This window comes from Lathamus discolor, chromosome 3, assembly GCF_037157495.1.
Source record: "Lathamus discolor isolate bLatDis1 chromosome 3, bLatDis1.hap1, whole genome shotgun sequence".
Classification (NCBI taxonomy): domain Eukaryota; kingdom Metazoa; phylum Chordata; class Aves; order Psittaciformes; family Psittacidae; genus Lathamus; species Lathamus discolor.
Genome location: NC_088886.1, coordinates 49739334 through 49758727, shown reverse-complemented (window position 1 = coordinate 49758727; position 19394 = coordinate 49739334). Strand labels below are relative to the sequence as shown.

Sequence of the window (19394 nt, the reverse complement as noted above, 5' to 3'; positions counted from 1 at the left end):
ACCATTTTTTGTACAGTGTGAGAGGATATCACATTCTTGGCGTTATTCAGAGTATTTCTGTAAAATGAATTAACTTTTTTCTGCTAGAAAACATGCAGTACTGTGACCTGTACTGCTAGAAGCCTCAATCTTCTCCCATTAGCCACAATGGGAAAGAGATATAATAATTAGTATTCACCCCTGCATTTAAGTGAATTACTAGAATAACACAATAATGAAATACCATTGAGGCTTCAGGCATTTGCCCTTGGCAGGAAAGGAGTCACTCTGGACTACCTATTAGTCGATAACAGGTGGAATATATCCCGAAATATACAGAGGAAGAGGCAGCCCATTTAAGGTCTCAGTCACCCTCTAAAAGTGCCTATTTCAAGCCTATTTAATAGCATCTAAAGAAACAGGCTTTTATTTTAGGTGATTTAGATGACTAAAGTTATGAGAGCTGAACATGAGCCTAATCATCTAGGTAATCCTTATTATTATATAAAAAATGAATTTGACATTAGCTGTGCTTTGAAGGTGCTTTTAACACAGCTCTTCTTATGGAGTATGTGTTTTCTTTAGACAGAAGTTTTAAGTTCGATATAGTGTCATCCTGAGTTACAGTTTAATGTTCACACTTCTCTAAAAGCACGTGACAGACATTTCCTGTACCTGTTCTTTGACTGGAGTGTTGACATTTGATAAACACTGTTGGCAGACAGCCAGAAAGGATTTCACAGTTTTCCTCAATACCAACAAGTCCTCCTAGAATAAACATTAAAAGGGATAATACATAGACATTAATAAAAGGTTGATAGGAACAATAAAAATATGGTCATAATTTCATACACTCAATCCTATAAACTGGCCAAACAAAAAAGGCCATGACAAAGCATTCTACTTATAGAGCAGAGTAAACCAAGCCACTAATTTTCAAAGGAATGGCCCAAAGTTTCCCTGTAATAAATAACAATAACAACAACAACAATAATAATAGAATATACATTATAAATAATTCTATAACAATAATAGCAATAACAATAATAATTATTACAGTCATTAGTTAAATTGTCTGCATTTTACCTTGAATCTAAATGTAACATTCAGAACAAAAGGTTTTAATACCTCAAGGTCACCCTACCTGGTGGTTTATAAGGAATCCTGTACTCAGATATAAACAAAAGATGTAAAATACCAATGAATATCTCGAGTTCAACAAAAGCATAATCCTGTCCATACACATGGGAAACATGAAGGCAAATCACAGAAATCTGATGAGTTACAGAGGAATAAGGGAGGGCTGCTGATCTGGAGAAAAAGGAATTTGTGAGTGGAAAAGATAAATGAATGACTGCTCTTGATCACCTTGATATAGAGACAACTGATGTGTCATTTTAAATGTGGGTGCCAGAAGTGGTAGGCTCAATAGGAAAGCTGTGTACTTCAATCTGGCGAATTAATGCTGTATCCTGATGAATTATTCGTTTTTTTAATGAACAAAACATAAACTAGTGAAAACAAATCAAAACAAAATACTTTCCTCCATGATACCTCTACCAGCTTTTAGACAGAAGACAGTGTGCCCTGCAGAACAAAATCCAACCTAAATCTAAAAAAACCCCTAAACAGGTTTATTTTACCTATTAAATGTTACTACATGTAACATTTTCCTTGCTAAAAATTCCAGCATCTAATTATGCTGGCTGTTCAGTCCATGTGTCTTATTTCTAGTTTTAGCTTTTCTTATTGCTTCCTACTATAAGATCTCGTTACTCTTTGTTTACTGAAAAGCCTTTTTGTTGTCCATATGGTCTTCCTGTACTGGTTCACAACAGAAGGCAGGTCTGCAAGCATTAAAAAGCACCTCAAAGTGTTTCTAAATCTCTGACCCTCTTATAATGTTCAGTAGAGTGTGATTTTCTGATACAGACACTGAAGGTCTATCAGCTCCCTCACCTTCCTATTCCTAATAATTTTTAATCTGATCAGCCTCCTTGTTCCCGGATATAAACCTTCCATTTGGCAGCATTACAATGCCTCTTTGGGTTTTTAATTGTATTTTGTTTACTAACTGATCTACGTAATTTGCATTTTGAATGCTTCCACTTTTCCTCCTTTGATGATTGGTAAAAATTACCAGATTTTATCAGAGAATGGATGTCTCCTGGAATGCACCAGGAGCTATCCTATTGGGTGATGATTTCCAACCTACAGCTTTTTCTAATATATTAATCAGCTCTGAGCTACTGAATAGCAATTGTATTAAATACACATATTCATTTGAAATGCAGTGTGGTACCTAGTGTCTTACAGAAACTGGTATTTCAGCTGCTTTCCTTATCAGTCAAAAACACAGTCCTCTCAAGAACAGATTTATTTGTTCCTTCCAGTCTTATCTCTTGGCCACGTTCATTGTGCCCTTCAGCCTTGTACCAACAGTGTTTTCTGTCAGCCAGCACAACATTTTACCTAGGACTGATGTCAGGCTTCTCAGTTCACTCTAACATAACCATCTGATTTATCTTTTTCAACACTGGGACTACAATCACTTTAATAACTTCCTACTTTCTATCACAATTATCTTCCATTTAGATGTTAATGAATTCAACAGAGAAATGAAAACCTATGAAAAATCCTATATAAAGGTTAAAAAATGAATGAGTATGGCTTCCATTTTTCTGTTGAAGAATGAGTAATAAGTAGGTACACATTATTTATCATCCTCTCTCCTGATAGCATGACGAAGATTCATTCTGAGAAGTTACAGGAAGCAAAAGAAAGCCTGACTGAACAGAGCAACTGAGCCATCTGGAACTCTTCTAAATTTGGAGGAATCCCCAGACTACTACAGAGTGGTATTTTTCAAAAGAGAAAATGGCAACTACAAAAAATAATTAGATTTTCAAGTCTTTTACCATTCTCAGGCACACAGCCAAGGTCCTGCCTGATCTGCTGGCTTCAGCAGAAAACTGCTATGAAAATATTTTATGTCCTCTTGGTTGTTAGAGTAAAACCATGGGGCCACACTGTGAGCCAGGATTAAAATAGCCCTTTCCTGAACGGTACAGCATAATATCTTCAAATTTAAGTAGTCCATGTCAAGAACAAGAATGAGCTCCTAACCCTAATTATCATTTTTCTATTAAAACATCTTTGAAACATTTATATGCTGTTATCACTTCTTTAAGGTATATGATAATAACTGTAATCTACAAATGATATTACGCAGTGTGGGGGAATCTGCAGAGCACCCCCTTGTTAACAGCCTGGATAAACAACAGTTGATACAATAAGAACATGAGTGCAATAGTGCCTGTGAACACCCAAACCTACCTGTTCTGAGGGCTGTTTGTCTAAAGACTGATAATGCTAAGAGGAAAGTTAACATGAATTTGCTTACAATTACCAGATTAAACAGTGACCTGGAGATTACAAGGAAGCTTTTCAGAAAAGGAGGAGTCAACTTGTAAAGAAGTATAAAAGCAGCATGAAAAGTGATCATAGAGAGGAACCTTGGGCTGAAACAGAGCAGCAGTTAAACCAAGTCAGACACCCCACCACTGCCACCACTGCCTCAGCCTGGTGGCGCATCCTCTCTGCCGGAAGGCATACGCAGCCTGCATCCATCTGCAGGACCATCAGTTTTGGGTGTGATGTGCAGGAACCCACACCTCAAACGCCTGTATGTGACTGTGGAGTGCTTTGTGTGTGTGGGTACACATGAAGCTGGAGCACCCACATGTCCAACAGCAGCCATGTGTAAGCAGGGGATCTCACGCTCCCCGAAAGAAGGGCAATGGGCCTGTCACTCCACATATCCTGTGAGGGCTGGGGTGTGCACATGTAACTCTTAAGCTGCGTGTGTCTTGGGGAGGGGATTAACATAACTTGTGAACAGTTACAGGAGAGTAGTTTGACATTTGTAGGCATACATTAGCATCGTTCCATGACTATAAAGGTGTCCAGTATTCTGGTTTACCTGCGGTATAGCTGATAACTTATCCTGAGGTTGTGTTGCCCTAACTGCAGGTTAGTTACATTTTGATAATAAATCAATGAGTTGACTTCATCCTAATTTGATTTAAAACACAGTTTTTCCCTGCCACACATAAAAAGCTTAGAGACCAACACACCCCACCAGAGTCCAAAACATACTATAATCTAAAGTACCTCTCAGAAAGGAATAAATATGCCCCGGGCTTGGGCATAATGCCCAGGACAGTTTCCAAACAAGTGCAATCCTCTCACCAGACAGGGTGCATTTTTGGAAGAGCCATCTCAACACCAGGATAAAGAATAACTGAATTCCAAAACAATTCTGTTCCCAGCTGTATACCCCTGGTTGTTGTGTGTGACTTTGCTCTAGAACCAACACACAACATTCTTAAACAATGCTGAACTCTTCTCAGAACTCATTTTCAAAGAAATCTTACCAGAAGCACCCATCCTGCCTCAAACTCCCTGCAATAAAATGTACACATCATGGATGCACAGCATACCTAATTGAGAAATGTAAAACTTGCAAATATATGCCCACTACAACCAAACTAAATACTTCCTCCCACAGAAACAGAACACCCCTGAATATTGTATGTAGCAACTGAATGGCTACATGGTAACTAACTAGGCGAAACAGAGCAGCTACTATCTGCCAGCATGAGCTCACACATATGACCCAGCTGGCAGCAGACATTTCTTACAAATCAACCCCTCCATCTCTGATCTCTCAGCTTGGGTGCTTGAGATAAACCTAAAAAAAATCATCTTCTAAACACAAGCCTGCAAACAAAAATTCATAAATCTAAGGGATACAGAAAAACAAAGCCTCAGGATGGGGTTTATGACAGATTATAAATTCCCCTCTCCCCAGTTAGCCTTTTCATATTTTATTTTTCTTCTCTTCCTCACTATCCAGCTCCTACTTCCCTCCTACTGTCTTACCGTCTTGCCTTCCCTTGCCCCCACCACCCTATAGGTAGCAATGACCTTTTCTTTCAGAGACAGTTTACATGATCTGTATTTAAGCAGAATCTGAGCAATTGCTCTCAGCTTGTATTTTGCTTTGTCATCTCCTGCTTTTATTTCTAACTTGAAAGGTTTGTGTGTGCAAAAGCCTCTCTAATTTTTACAGCTGTATCCATTGGTTTACTAAAGATACCACTTCAGCCTACAAACCATCATCCCCCCTCTGTCCTTAGAACCTTACAGCTACAGCGAAGTCACACCAGAAAGCTGGACCTACATGTTGAAATACTGCATCAGAAATATTCCTGTTAAAGCCTGACTATTTAAAAATTGCTCATGAAATTCCCTATTTTTCATTTTGAGATGCTCATGTTAATGCTTTTGTCTTCCCATACATCGTATTTTAGATGTGATCCCCTTTAATGCCTACTAATTTATAGGCCAAATCATGACTTTTAAATGATCTCCTAAGGGATTAAATGACAGATAGAGTGCAAATCAGATTTATCTTCACAGTGAACAAACTACGATGGAGAGTTTGATAGAAAAAACTCTCACAGAACAAAATGGTACAACGACAGCACACTGCAAATTTCTCTCTATCCCATTTCTGTGGTTGCTGCTGGCCAGGTATGAAGAGCCAAAGGGCATTAATGCACACTACTCTTGAACTAAGCATGCAGAACACTCATTACTTTTATAAGGGGTGGGGTGAAACACCAAACACTAAGTTAGTAACAGCTCTCCAGGTTACAGTAATTATGAGTTTCATTCAGGATTCCAGAAGCAGAATTGCTGTGTACTTCAAATGGTCATTCCTGATGGAGCTTCCATAGTTCCTTCCATTCCTGTGAACTACATTATGAATCTTTATGACTAACATAAATCAGAATAGTATTAGAAATATATGAATGATCAGGGCTATTCTGCATTCATCACATAAAACGATGTGTCATACAAATGTATCCTGTTTGGAAAAAGTAGGCAAAGCCATACAATTGCACTAAGCTTGTCTGGTAGACTGTCGCTGAAATAAAGGTCCTTTTCTCATTCAGTTTAACTGGACCGTCATGGTAAGATTGCAAACAACAACCCGTATTTGATATGAAAATGCAAAGCTTCTGACCAGGTTCTATACAGAAAGATGCTGTATATATTAGCCACTAGCTGTGGTTTAGAGTGAATGTTGCTTCTGCTGTAGTTTAGACACAAGAGAACAATGAAGCTTTCTTCCAGCAATGCTGACAGCTATCACTCCGCACCACCTATGCTATACTGCAGCAATTTACTGGATTCAGTTCCAAAAAATGGAGAAATGCAGTGGAAGGAGATTAGAATCTTACCAAAAGTTCTATCTCTTGGCATTTACATCAAGAGTCCATTGCTACTCAATGGGGCCAGCAAATGGGATATATTCAGTTTTCTCAGTTTTTTTCAGTTTCAAGGATTCAGGATATAATACTATATACTACCAGCATGCTAAAGAGAAATAAGCTAAAGAAGCTGAGAGGGGAAAATGAGAATGAAAGCCAAGAATAAAGAATACCAGTTACTCTTTTTTTTTTTTTTCTAGTAGCTTTTTAAAATCTCAATATATGTCGGTATTCAAAACGACTCAAAGAATTTACATTGTATTTTTATCATTTTATGTGCATAAAAAGCTTATTTTAGCCGTACTTTAGTATAGTATCTTTTTCTTTTTGATGCTGATGGGGAAATATGCTTACTACTTCAGCTTTCATATAATTTTCATTTGATGCATTACTTTTGAAAAAGCCCTAAAAAGACAGGATGTTGGCCCTGATTGATAAAAGAATGATAAAGGTCCTGGAAAATGAAAGTATAACAAATAAGTTACATGTAACATTGTTTTTACTGCATTACACTTGCATGCACTCACTTTTTATTAGTAATCATCTGCTAGTGACCTTACATTTCTATTTAGCACCATAAAAGATGAAAGCAAAAGGTAAGCAAGGTAAACGCAGATAAATATTATTCTATCTGTGGTGTACAGACCAATAGTATTGCTTACATCTATTAGGTAAGTATTGTCAACAATAGTTATCCATCCATTCCTGCAAACTGCTGTACTCACAGTAAAGCGCATTTATCTTCAGCAATACAAATGTAAGAATCAGCTAGTATAAAATCCTGATAAAGACAAGCTTTAGCTGTTTGTACAGCTTTTATAGACATATGCATGATGGTAAATATATCCTGAAATATTGAATAAATCAAAACACCAACATTTTGTATGTTTCATGACATGAAATGACAGTACAGCAGGTGGAGTTACAGAGAATGAAGTCTAATGCCTTCTTAGGCAAGTTGTGTTTCTTCACTAAAATCTGTGTGATCAAATGTCTACTTACTTTGGAAGGGGAACCTTCAGTGATTTTCACCAGCTGCCAGAGGATAGAGTAATGGGAACACTGCAGTGCCTGAACAACAATCTGTAACAGAGAGAATACAAAGGATTCCAGCACATTGGAAATATCAAGCATATCAGTAAAGTGTATGTAGAATTTATAATGCATTTTGGGGAGAAGAAATAAGAGCAGTTCTTAAATAGTACTTTTTGGTTTCTATGCTGTTTTTCCTTAGTCAGTTTGGTGCAATAAGAAATGAGCCTACTACAGGTGAAAAATATACTGTCTAAATGCTGGGAAATGGAACAGAAAACTCTGCATTAAAGTACAGCAAGAGGTGATGTCTGAGCATGCTGGAAGTACAACCCGACATCTACATCTCTCACATCAAAAGCATCTGTTTAAATATAAAACAGTCTGAAAATTTGGTCCATTGTTTAATCGACAGCCCAATTGCTAGAAAAAAAAAAAGGGGGGGGGGAGAAAATACAAACTGTCTCATGGAGAAGACCAGGCTCATACTTGTGGTACCCATAAAAATCTTTAAAATTTCAAATCTCTATTAGGTGCTAAAAATATCAAAACCTATTTGGCTTGAAGATGCCTTCAGCAGTCAGTGGTGCTGTGCAGAATAAATCAAGTTTGTAACAGCTTTAAGCACTTCACAAAGTACTTTTTTTAAAGGTATCACTAAAGACTAAAAATCATTCCTTTTCAGTGAACTTCTTCGAGTGGACTGAGGGAAGAAACACCAAGGATAGTTCAGATGTCAGAACGTTGTTCTTAACTTCTTACAGAAGTATCTGGGGAGCCATATCGCTCTCAAACCCAGAAGCTGAAGATGCCTGGTGGCTGCATGTACAGTTTTTATCTTCTGGCCCCTTCCCTCCAGGTAGCACAATTCCAACAGTAAGTAGCAACCTCAGAGAGAGCAGAAGGTCCCAGAGCTTAAAGCCATGACTTTCACGTGGCATATGGTGACATGTCCTCCCTATGGTCCTTTTTAGAAAGTAACTTTATGGAATTTAATGTGATTTTTTTTTTTTTTTCTGAATGAAGTTGATTTAGAATTAACAGCAACTGATTTAGAATTAACAAATTAACTGAAATCAAATTGTAGCTTAAAATGTGCTGAAATGCTGGAGTAGGCACTCTGCAGTCTAAACTGGAATCTTGGGAGAATCTGAAATTACTCCTGTGCTCATCCATTAGAGACTAAGACCGAATTAGGAAGCAACAAAGTCCAAGATGTGTCTACTCTAAGAACTTCACTGGACAGGCTGGTCAGCATCCCTGTTAAATGTTCTTGTTTCCTGGTTTTCATGAACTTCCACTACCTTCACTGCACACCAATAACTTGTGATAATACTAATTGCAGCCAAGGTTTACAAATGTTGGGTTTCAGTGTAAACATCATGATTTATGCATTGCTTTTCCCAGCAAGGAACATTAGTTATTCCTTACTTCATAGTTGAGAAAGGTGAGGAAGTAGCTCAAAAATCTCATATTCCAAGATTTTGCACCTCGTCATCAGGGCCTCACTATAGTATAAATTTCATTCAAAACTCTGTGGTTTTCCTAAATAACTGCAGTCTAGTCTATTAACCTTTTGAATTTCTCGATGAATAGACTCTAAAACTTTGAATCCCCAAATGATGCAGTGCAGATATTGCTCACTGTACCTGTTCTGGCATAGCTCCGTGTTCAATTCCAGTTCTTAGTAATCTGTAGCAGTTACTGAACAGATCCCATTTTGTGAGATCATGCGCGCTAGAATGAGAGGTAACAAAGAGAGATTAGTTGTGCTCCTCAAAACTCCACATGGCAGCAAGAGTATAGTCTGACCTGGCGGCTCAGTGAGCTTTGGTATTTTTGCAAAGCTGTGACAATCCAGCCTGCTGACAAAGCAGCTGCACAATTAGTTCACACCATGCTAAAAGCAGAAGTTAGGCTTTTGGATAATTGAGGAAAAATGTTTTACTACACGGGAATTCTGTAGGAAGGAGATAAACTCTCTGCATATCATACATCTTTAAGGGTTACTTAAGTGTAGCTACAAATTCTTCCTGAGTGTTGCCTCTAAATCATCTTTCCTTTTCGGTTCTAAACACTGACAGAACTCCAGAAGGCACTTTTCTGGGCACTACAGCAGAAACTATGGCCAAAGTCTAGCAACATATACTGAATTAAGAATGGCTTCAAGCAGAATTAAGTTACAGATTTTTCTGCTGTATCATTTGGAGAAAAATAATATACATTAGCAATAGATATTAAATATCCTGAAAAATCTAAAGTAAGACAGCATGGCATGATGTACACAAGACAGGTGGTTGCCACCCCCCATTCATTGTTTCACATTTCAGTTGTACCAACTTGATTCACCACTGAGAGGAATACAAGTGAGATCAGCAAAATACATTCAACAGCTTCACAGACCTCAACAGCTTGTGATACAGCTTTTAAAAATACACAGCTGAGAAAGGCCATGAACTTGCCTGGAGGGCTGCAGCACCTCTCCTATGGACACAGGCTTGAAAGAGCTGGGGTTGTTGAGCCTGGAGAAGGATCCAGGGAAACCTTAGAGCAGCTTCCAGTGCCTAAGGGGGCTACAAGAAACCTGGAGAGGGGCTTTTTACAAGGGCCTGTAGTGGCAAAACACAGGGGAATGGCTTTAAAGTGACAGAGGGGAGACTGAGATGAGACATGAGGCAGAAGTTCTTTCCTGTGAGGGTGGTGAGGCCCAGAGAAGCTGTGGCTGCCCCATCCCCGGCAGTGTTCAAGGCCAGGTTGGATGGGGCTTGGAGCACCCTGCTCTAGTGGAAGGTGTCTCTGCCCAGGCAGGGGGTGGGAACTGGATGAGCTTTAAGGTCCCTTCCTACCCATTCTGTGATTTTATGATTCTATGAAATCCAAAAGAAATTACAGAACATCAGGTTGCCTGAAAGACAAAAATTCTCTCTCACAAAATTTTACACCTTTTTCCTGCAGTGGAATTAAACTGAGATAATTTGAGACAGTTTATAATATGTTTGTAAAAGACCAAGGCACCTCAGAATAATCAGAACTGTGGTGATCATTTATGGTGATTTAAATACTCACCTGGAAGAAGGGATACTCAGTTTGGCAAGTGTAAATTAGGTAAAGTTGGCTCCCTTTCATCCCAGAACCTTGGTCACCAAGACACACTCACTTTTCCCACCCCTTTGTGTCTTCCCTGCTTTGGAGCCGTCTCACTTTGTTTAAATAATTAACTACCCTGCTCAGTCAGAAAAAATAATTCTCGAGTTCTGAAACAGAGCAAGGCTGAAATCAAGAGTGGGAATACCCAGATCCTGCTGAAAGCCCAGTGTGAAATGCTTCCAGTCTGGAGCGTGTCAGCCCTGGAACACCTCACTGATTAAGTTTCACAGAAAACATTAATGCCCTTGTGCTGAGAGCAAGTGAAATATGCCTGACGGTTGTGTCACTAAGCCAAGGTGCGTCTTGACTTCTAGCTCAGATCCATGCACAGAACAATAGGAAAACTTAAAACCAAAAGGAAACAAGAATGTAAAAATATCGCCTCTACCTTCGAATCTGGATGGTCTTCAAAGTATGAAAATAAAATGTTTCACAGATAAATTACAGGCTGTCACAGAACTCCCTCTGACTCTGACTAGTGATATTAAGCACATAGTTTCTGCTTCAGCAAATCACAAGAGTTGTTAGTAAGGCACAGTTGTACCTCCTTAATTACAGAGCTGTAATTAAAGCAGTAAAATCTCCTTGGTATGCAGAGGAAGATATCAGCATAGATTATCCCACAGGGAACAGGAAAGGAAAAACTGTCTCATTTCCACCTTTTCATATTAAAGTCCCCCATGTCACGCAGCCGTCATGGGGGGCATGCCCCACTGACCTGGCAGCTGGGGGGCACTTGAGCTCTGTGCTCTCAGCCTGGCCTTACAGCTCATCTCAGGAAGAGCTTTGCAGCTTCCGAAACAAAAAAAAATTAACTACATACATATTGCATAGCTTTCCATATACACTTCCTTAATGAAGAGCCTCATTAAATTTAGACACATTCTGGCACATCTTTGTCCCTTCTGAACTACTTAGCAATCAAAACAATAGTTATAAAGGTACCTTGGACACAACACAATCCTCCACAGAGCTTCAGATTGGCACAAATGCTCCAGAATGAAAAACCACACAGCACAGAATTTTCCCTTTGTCCCTCCATGTCAGACAGTCTTCACGGGTTACAGAAAACATTTCATCCAAGGTTTCTTTTCATCCCTACAGATAGCACTGTCTGCTGGGCATGTTTCTGCCAGGAAGTAGTTAGATGAAGTAAAGGTACCAAGTTCCACAATATTTCTGAAAGCGTGGCAAGAAGCAGCTTAGAAAACTTCCTTTTCACAGAGGTGATCTCTCCACCCAAAAAAATGCTTCTCTTTTTGAAGATGCACAATGTGAGAGAAGCTGTTCCTTGGACTTTGAACAGCTGTGCTAGATGCAGTCGAATTCCTCTACTGAGGTTTCATTTGTCATCATTTCTACTACTTCTGGATGTAACAAACTTCTGAGTAACTCAGTCTGAAGGATGCACTGGCCAACTACTAGAAAAAAGCTTAAGCAAATGGTTTTTATGACAGGTAGAGAAGATCTGGTCTGACCATGAATTTACCTGCCTGGGTAGTGTCCTGACTGATCATGCCTATACTGACTCTCGAGAGTTACTATAGCCACTGCAGGCTTATGAAGCCAGTGTGGAGGCAGGAAGGAATCAAATTCAAAATCATATTTGAGGACTACTGGAGAGTAATACTAACAACCCTGATTTCTAAATGTGAAACATTTCCTATATAAGACAGCATCAAAGGGAACATCCACACTAATGGAGGTGATGCTTGAGATTCACACATCTTGCATTGAATTAACTGAAGTAATTACATAAGAAATGTTGATATTTTGCAGTATACAAACTGCTACAGCACTGGCATGCTACGTGTGAAAGCTGAATTAGGCTGGAGTCAGTATAGAAAAATTGCCTCCACGTAGTTAAGGACAGAAAAATCTCTATAAATATCAGTGAGACCCTGGCAAAAAAAGACGCCCAAGTATATTATCCAGGTGTTCTATTCAGAAGACCTCAAGAAAATCTGCTCTTGCATTCTGAAAACTTGGAAGGAAGCACTGTAATGATGAATTTCATTTGTACTGCAATACTGATATCCTTGTTTTATGAAAAGACATGAATTAAAAAGTGTGCTGTGAGCCCTCCTGGAAAAACGATTAGCTTAGGCTTGGGCAATCTCAGTAGGGAAGCTCTCTGGTCTGGAAAGCTTTCCTAATAATCCCCTGTATTTTCACCTTGCTGGGCTGCTTCTTCCTAAGATACAAAAAAGCAGCAACTACCAAGCAAACACAAGCACAGATAAGGTACAGAGGAGTTTCTCTCACTGGAAGAAGAGATGGATTTGTTTCTTTTCAAAGCCTCAGCAACAACTTTATCAGTGCACATTTATACGATTGGAAAGGCATCAGTTGTCAGCCTGCAATTTCAGCTTCTTCCATTGATTTAATTTCTTTTGGCTCCCATTTGGTGACAGACAATGACAATATCAGACAACAGCCACTGTTTTTGAGATGAGAAAGCTCAATGCAAGATTTGAATTGAAGATCCTAATCTCATAGCTAAACGTTTAGCAAAAATTGCCTTGGATGGTATGATTTGTTTCCTTTCACAAAGAGATCACATAGGACATTACATTCAGTAGAAAAATGAAAATATTTCATTACTTCATTATATACAAGCAGATATTAATTAGAAATTCCCATTGAACTATAACCATAAATAACAAATCAGCTGAGAAATAATACAGAGCTGCTCTTCAGTTTTCATTCTTTTCTCTTTCCCTGTTTTTTGAAGGTGAAGGTAGATGTCCCCAACCCCTACTTGTGTGTTATTCTGCAAGGCTTCCTTTACAGTCTGAATTAACTCCCCAGAGATTTGGAACCCAAAAGGAAAAAAATATATATGGGAGACTCAGAAAAGCTTTAAGATTTGTGCTTCTTTTTTTGATGTGAACTATAGCTTTCACCAGTCCTCTCAGGAAAGGCAGAAGTGGCTCCAGTGTGTTACCAGGGAGACCAAAAACCTAATTTGCACACGTGTCAGTCTGCTGCTCTACAGAAATTAGTAATGATTTAATGATCTCTATGGGACTCCTGTTGAATGGAAACAAACAGGAGATATTTCAGAGCCATTCTGTGTAATGATCCAAGGCAGAACTCAGGATAAGCGAAGACCAAGCACAGAAAGAATCAGTAAAAATAATTCGTGTATGAGAGGTGGCAGAAGCAAGGTCCTCTCACTTACTGTGATAAGGAAGCAACCCTTCTGAACTGACTGTCTGCCATGCAGGGGAATAGGACTTTTAGTAAGACACTCCTGGGTGTAAAAATATTTAGTGCAAGGGATAGCAACCCACTTCCGAATCAAATCTGTAAAAGTAATGGCACAAATGCCACTAATCATACAGCAATCTCTATGTCATATTTCAGGCCACATAATTTCTCATTTCTTAGCACTAAACATCAAGTGATACTCACTGATAAAATTTTTGAGGGAAAAAAATCACCTACTTGTGAAAAGAGGTTAACCTCTTTAGTGTGGAGAGCACATTGTATATATCATCATCATCAGCTTCTTCCCCCTGAAAATGAAAGGAAATCCATTAAAGTTCAGCAATCCAGCAGAGAACATTACTGCACAGGGGGAGCAGATTTCTTTGAGGGTTTATGCTGATGTTCAACTGTCTCCAAATTTTCCAATGACTTATATCTAGATTCTATAACAATAATATTTAAATAACCACGGCATAGCACTAGGAAATAAGTGAGATCATCTGACAATATTCAGCAGTACTGCTGTGTTAATACTCAAATCACTATTCTCCAGCAGTAGAAATCATTCCCAAGAATAAAACCTGAGTTCTACTTTATTTTACAAAAATGACTGAATCATCAGCTTTAACCATCAGCTGGCAAAAGTGCTACAAGGATAAACACGAACACTTGTTGCTCTCCACACCAGAAACCAGCCCGTATCAACAGCAATTTTTTTAATATTATCAATGGAAAAATGTCTTTTCATATCCTTCATTGCTGTTCACTGTGTTACAGCCCGTAATTTATGCCAATCCCATTATGTGCACAGATTCACATACATTCAGAGCTGGATGGAAGTTTGGTGTTTTTTAATTTAGATTTTACAAATCGGAGGTAACAACAGTCCAAGAATAAATATTGTACAATTCAATCAAAACTTTCCATTTTATTTTCTTCTTTCTGGCATTTAAAAATATTATTACCCTAATATTTTATGCAAACTGAATAGCAAATTCTCTTAGTGAAACAAGTTACTTTTAAAAGAGTTCTTAAACCTCTGTCAGTGCATGCCAGTGGAAACAGCAAAGGCTGTTACTTATGGTGTCAGTTACTGGGCATCTGCTGCGGAGAACTAGGCTGGTTCTGAAGCTGGCAGTACCACTCCATCCCTTTTTGCTACCTAACTCAGCAACAGATTCCCAAAGTTTTTTGCCTTGGAGCCTTTGGTCCTGTTGGCCAGGGGCAAGGAACTTCAGCTATCCAAGTCTATCATGCATCTACTAAAACAGATGGCTAAGACACATAATGTGGCATTAGCTAAAAGGTTTCTCTTGCTACACACAGCTGGGCAGAGATATAGCACAAATTCTGTAATGTCTTTCCATGTTCTGCTAAAGAAATTCCTAAGAAAGTGCTTATAAAATGGCAGACAGGTAGACAGCAAAGTAAATATATCCTATCAAAGAATGTACAGAGACTCCACTTGCTCCTCTGGGTTGTGAAGTGCTTGCTTCCTGCATGCACTGTCTTTTTCACGCATGTATACTCCTACAGCGACAGAAAAATCTGTATTTACTCTGCAATGTGACAAGGTATTTATACAGTATACATCTATGTGACATATTAAAGACAAAAAAAGCTTATTTTCTTTAATGTGCAATTCTGAAATTAAGACTGGAGAATAACTTTCTACAAATTTACATAAAAAATTAAATGTATCTGTCATGGTGCAATGCACAACTAGAAGAAGATCTATGCAGCCCATAAATTGTGCTTAAAAAGCATAAGACTTACAGCAAATTAAGTAATGCTACACGAAGTTAAATCGATGTAAAGAAGAAAAAGTGAGCAAGTTTTCTATTGTTATTTAATGTATTCTGTCTTATGCACTTTGAAGTATACATTCTTACAAGTAATTCCCAGGTACCTCCAGGTTTCAGACCTCTATTTCATTCTTTCTAGAGCTCTTGCAATATGCCATTATAAATATTTTACTAAATCCTCTCTTCCATTCAAGACATAATCCAATCTTCATTCTGCTGCCTGCACATCCATTTGGGACAACTGGAATCATCACAAGCATTAATGTAAACGCACCTGTCTCTGCATTTTACATCAGCTTTCACCCATTCATCCAGTTAATTTCTTACGTGGACTGTTTAAATACTAAACTAAATATTCAGAAGCAGGACTGCTCCATGGTCTTTGTTTTACAGCATCGGTGTTTTGCACGCTTAATGGCTAGTCCAAGGGATTTTCTACACAGTTATATAGCTCCAAATAATTACGAAATAGCTACTGCTGCACTACATCTTCAGATGGGTAATTTAATGACTTGGTAAGAATGTTTTCTGCAGTTCATTATACTGTATTTTAGAGAGTCTAACTAAATTAATTTTAAGAAAACAAACCTCCTGCAGCAGATCTTCTACAGAATGGTTGAATCGATCCACAAATTCATCAATAAGTTGGCTGTGGGCTATGTCAACTCTGTTCTGGATTGTATATTCTTCACTACAGAGTATGCTGTAGGTTTTGCTGCAGGCTTCGAGAACATCTGATTCCACGTGCTTTTCCACAACAAACTTAATCTGTTTCAATAAGGCGTCCAGATGCTGTAGATCAGAAAAGAAGTTCAGCTTTCACCTCACCTGAACATTGAAACTCAAAGAAAAAAGTCTTTCAAAGAATACACCAAATCAAGGTTAGATTACTAATATGCAAGATGCAGGCACACTGCTGTGGGACTAGAATAGTAATCAGATACTTGAAAGCAACCTTTGCTTGAAAGACTTCTTGCTCAATGTACTGTACCTTTTCCATTCTGCCCGTGCTATAGATTTCCAGATCAAAATACTGAGGGATTTGCAGGAGATTTGCAACCTTCTCGGCATCAGCAGAATACTAGAACATCATTGAAATAAAACAAAAAAATAAGTGAAGCAAAAATAAATACCTATACTACAGAATGAAAAAAATTAAAGATAACTGCAAATACCAGCAAGAGATTTCTTTTGTTGAAAAATGTACCTTTGATAGCAACATAGGAAGTGCAATAATGAAATGTTCAGTCAATTTATTTCTGTCATCTATCTGAGTTTTCCTTTCTTTTGCTGTCAAGACCTGCAAGCAACCAAAAATAACTAAAATAAATATGATTTCTGCATATGGCTTTCATTATTTTTTCAGAAGTTTGCATTACAAGCAAAAATCCATTCAAGTGTATTTTTAATAAATCAAAAGAGGAAAAAAGACACTCAAACACATTTGGACTGAAGAGTGATTAAATAGGAGGACCATGTGTCCTACGAAGCCATGATTGAAAAGGAAAATATTATATTATCCAGCATGATATTGTCTCAACACATCATCATTTTATGAAGATTGAAATTCAAATATAACCAAAGTCAGTGGAAGTTTTGCTATTGCTTCCAAGTGAATTGAACTCTGGCTTTCACACATTAAACAAAGTGTTAATGTAAGACCTCAGGGCAAACCAAATTATAATTAAGAAAACCAAAAGCAAAACCACACTGTAACAGTGATTTTCACTACTAGATTCATGACCTCATCTCTAAACTGGAACATAATTCTCACTGAGAACATACATCCAAATTTACAGAATTCATTTACAAATTTCAGTGAAAGATATACTGAAGCTACTAATGCTGTCATAGCAAAACCACCTTGAAACAGCGAACAGAGAGACAATAATCAAAACGGCATGCTTCATAAAAGCTTAGATCTGGCTTTGTGGCTTCAGAAAGGAGAGAATACTTCTGAAAACAAATAACAATAATAAAATACTCAAGTTAGCTGATGATTTATGTATAGCAAAGCTGCCAACTGCACAATAAGGGTTACAAGCTGAAGTCAGAGAAGAAACTATTTCACAAGAAGGTGAGTGCACAATTAGAAATCTGCTACCATTTCAACTCAGATAATATGCTAGCAAGAGATAAGAACATGACAAACCTCTACTGACAAGTCAGATGCCTGCAGTTACCATCCCACAACTCATGATCTAACTGAAAAGAAGCAAAAGCTAAATGTCATACCTACATCTCTCTGTAAGTGAGGAGGAACAGCTGGAAACAAAACATGTGCTTGGATGACAGGCAGCCTATTGTGTCAGCAGAAATTCAAAATAACCATGGAAGTGAGGTGGAACAGATTTGTAAGCAGGTTAAGACATCACTTCCATAGTACATGGCACACAGCTGGATACATACAGCAGCAGTTGCAATCCCTGTACCAACCCGCAGTGCAGCACCATAGTGTCAGCGAAAGCTGCCCACTCACCAGAAGGCAATGCAAATGTGGCTAGGACAACCACCCAGCTGTATTCTGGTGACCTAATATTGGTATTCAGTGGTGCAATGAATTAATCTGGGCCCCCAAGCATGATCTCAAGGCTCTTTTGATCACACTGCAGAAGGTGAAACTACTGAAATGCTTCCTTTAGCTTTAAAGAAAACAATACAGGTATTGAAAAACTAAGACTAAGCAATTTGTTCAACTTAAGTGAACTGAAGTGTAGATCTCTTGACATAAAAAAAAAAACGTGGAAAGCTGATAGTGACACTATTTGGTGCTCCAAACAGAAAATACAAACACAAAATTCTTGTTAAAGGTTGCTTTGCCTGCTAGAACAGTCTGCAGCTACAGAAATGTTTTAATAAATTAGGAATTTATTAGAATATGCTATATAAATTTAGGTACATCAAGCATCTTTAAATTGGTGCTTTCTTGGAGCTTTTCCTGGGATGCTGTTTCTGGACATGAGGTTACTCTGCTTATTAACTGCTAGCTTATAATAATTCATAAGCTAAGTAACTGCATTTAGTTTAGCAATGAAGAATGTCAAGTCTATCTTCAGATTTCAACATTTAAGTCTGTGGCTTTCTAATAAAGTAGTTACGATTATGTGGAACAGAACCTAACACAAGTACCAAATGTTTACACGGGGTTGTTTTTTTTTTCCATTTTAGTTTAACCTAAATAAAAGGGGAACTATCAAAAACCAGGGAAGTATGTTTGGGAAACTAGGACTCTCTTGGAACATGGATGTAGTATTTATGGAGCATACAGATGAAAGCCTATTGACCATCCTGACCTTGTGACTTACACTGAAATGCTTAAAAGTCCATGCCCAGCCTTGGGAATGGACTTCCACTGATCCCCAGTCACTATAAAATAAATGAAAGAGGCAGCTAAATTGCAATGTAGCCAGAATGTCATATTCTTACATGTTTAGGACACTCAGTGGAAAAGACAAAGAGAACAAACACATAAAACCACAGAAGCATTCAGGCTGGTCCCAGTCCCAGTCCTCCTACTCAAAGTAGACTCAGTTCAGGGATCAGACCAGGGTGCCCAGGGCTTTGTCCAGTCAGGTCTCAAAAGCTGTTAAGGGTAGAAACTGCACAGACTCTCAGCTTCTGTTCCAGTGCTCAACTACTCTCATGATGAAGATACTGTCAGCTTTTTCTGCAAATCCTACATCCATATTAGCAGCACATTCCCTTTTATGGAAGGCAAAGGTAATCTTGTTCTATTCCTAAACTATGCACTTTCAATTCTAATCTAGATTTAACATTACGGGCTGTAGATGCGGGTACATTTCAAGTGTAAGCCAGGGGTATGCTAAAAAGACCATCTGAAAAAAATAATAAAATTTAAGTTTTCACACTGTAATGT

General features: G+C 38.2%; 1 protein-coding gene across 3 annotated transcripts in view; it reads right to left on the bottom strand.

Annotated features, from left to right (window-relative positions):
- The window catches only part of STAG1 (STAG1 cohesin complex component), a 183435-nt gene that overhangs the window by 22136 nt on the left and 141905 nt on the right, over window positions 1-19394 (bottom strand). For all 3 annotated transcript variants that reach the window (XM_065675112.1, XM_065675113.1, XM_065675114.1), the window contains 7 exons: window positions 16725-16817; window positions 16509-16598; window positions 16106-16309; window positions 13950-14020; window positions 9002-9089; window positions 7323-7403; window positions 655-747 (listed from right to left, as the gene is read on the bottom strand). In XM_065675112.1, coding sequence (XP_065531184.1) covers window positions 655-747; window positions 7323-7403; window positions 9002-9089; window positions 13950-14020; window positions 16106-16309; window positions 16509-16598; window positions 16725-16817 — 720 coding nt within the window. The remainder of the gene's footprint in view (window positions 1-654; window positions 748-7322; window positions 7404-9001; window positions 9090-13949; window positions 14021-16105; window positions 16310-16508; window positions 16599-16724; window positions 16818-19394) is intronic.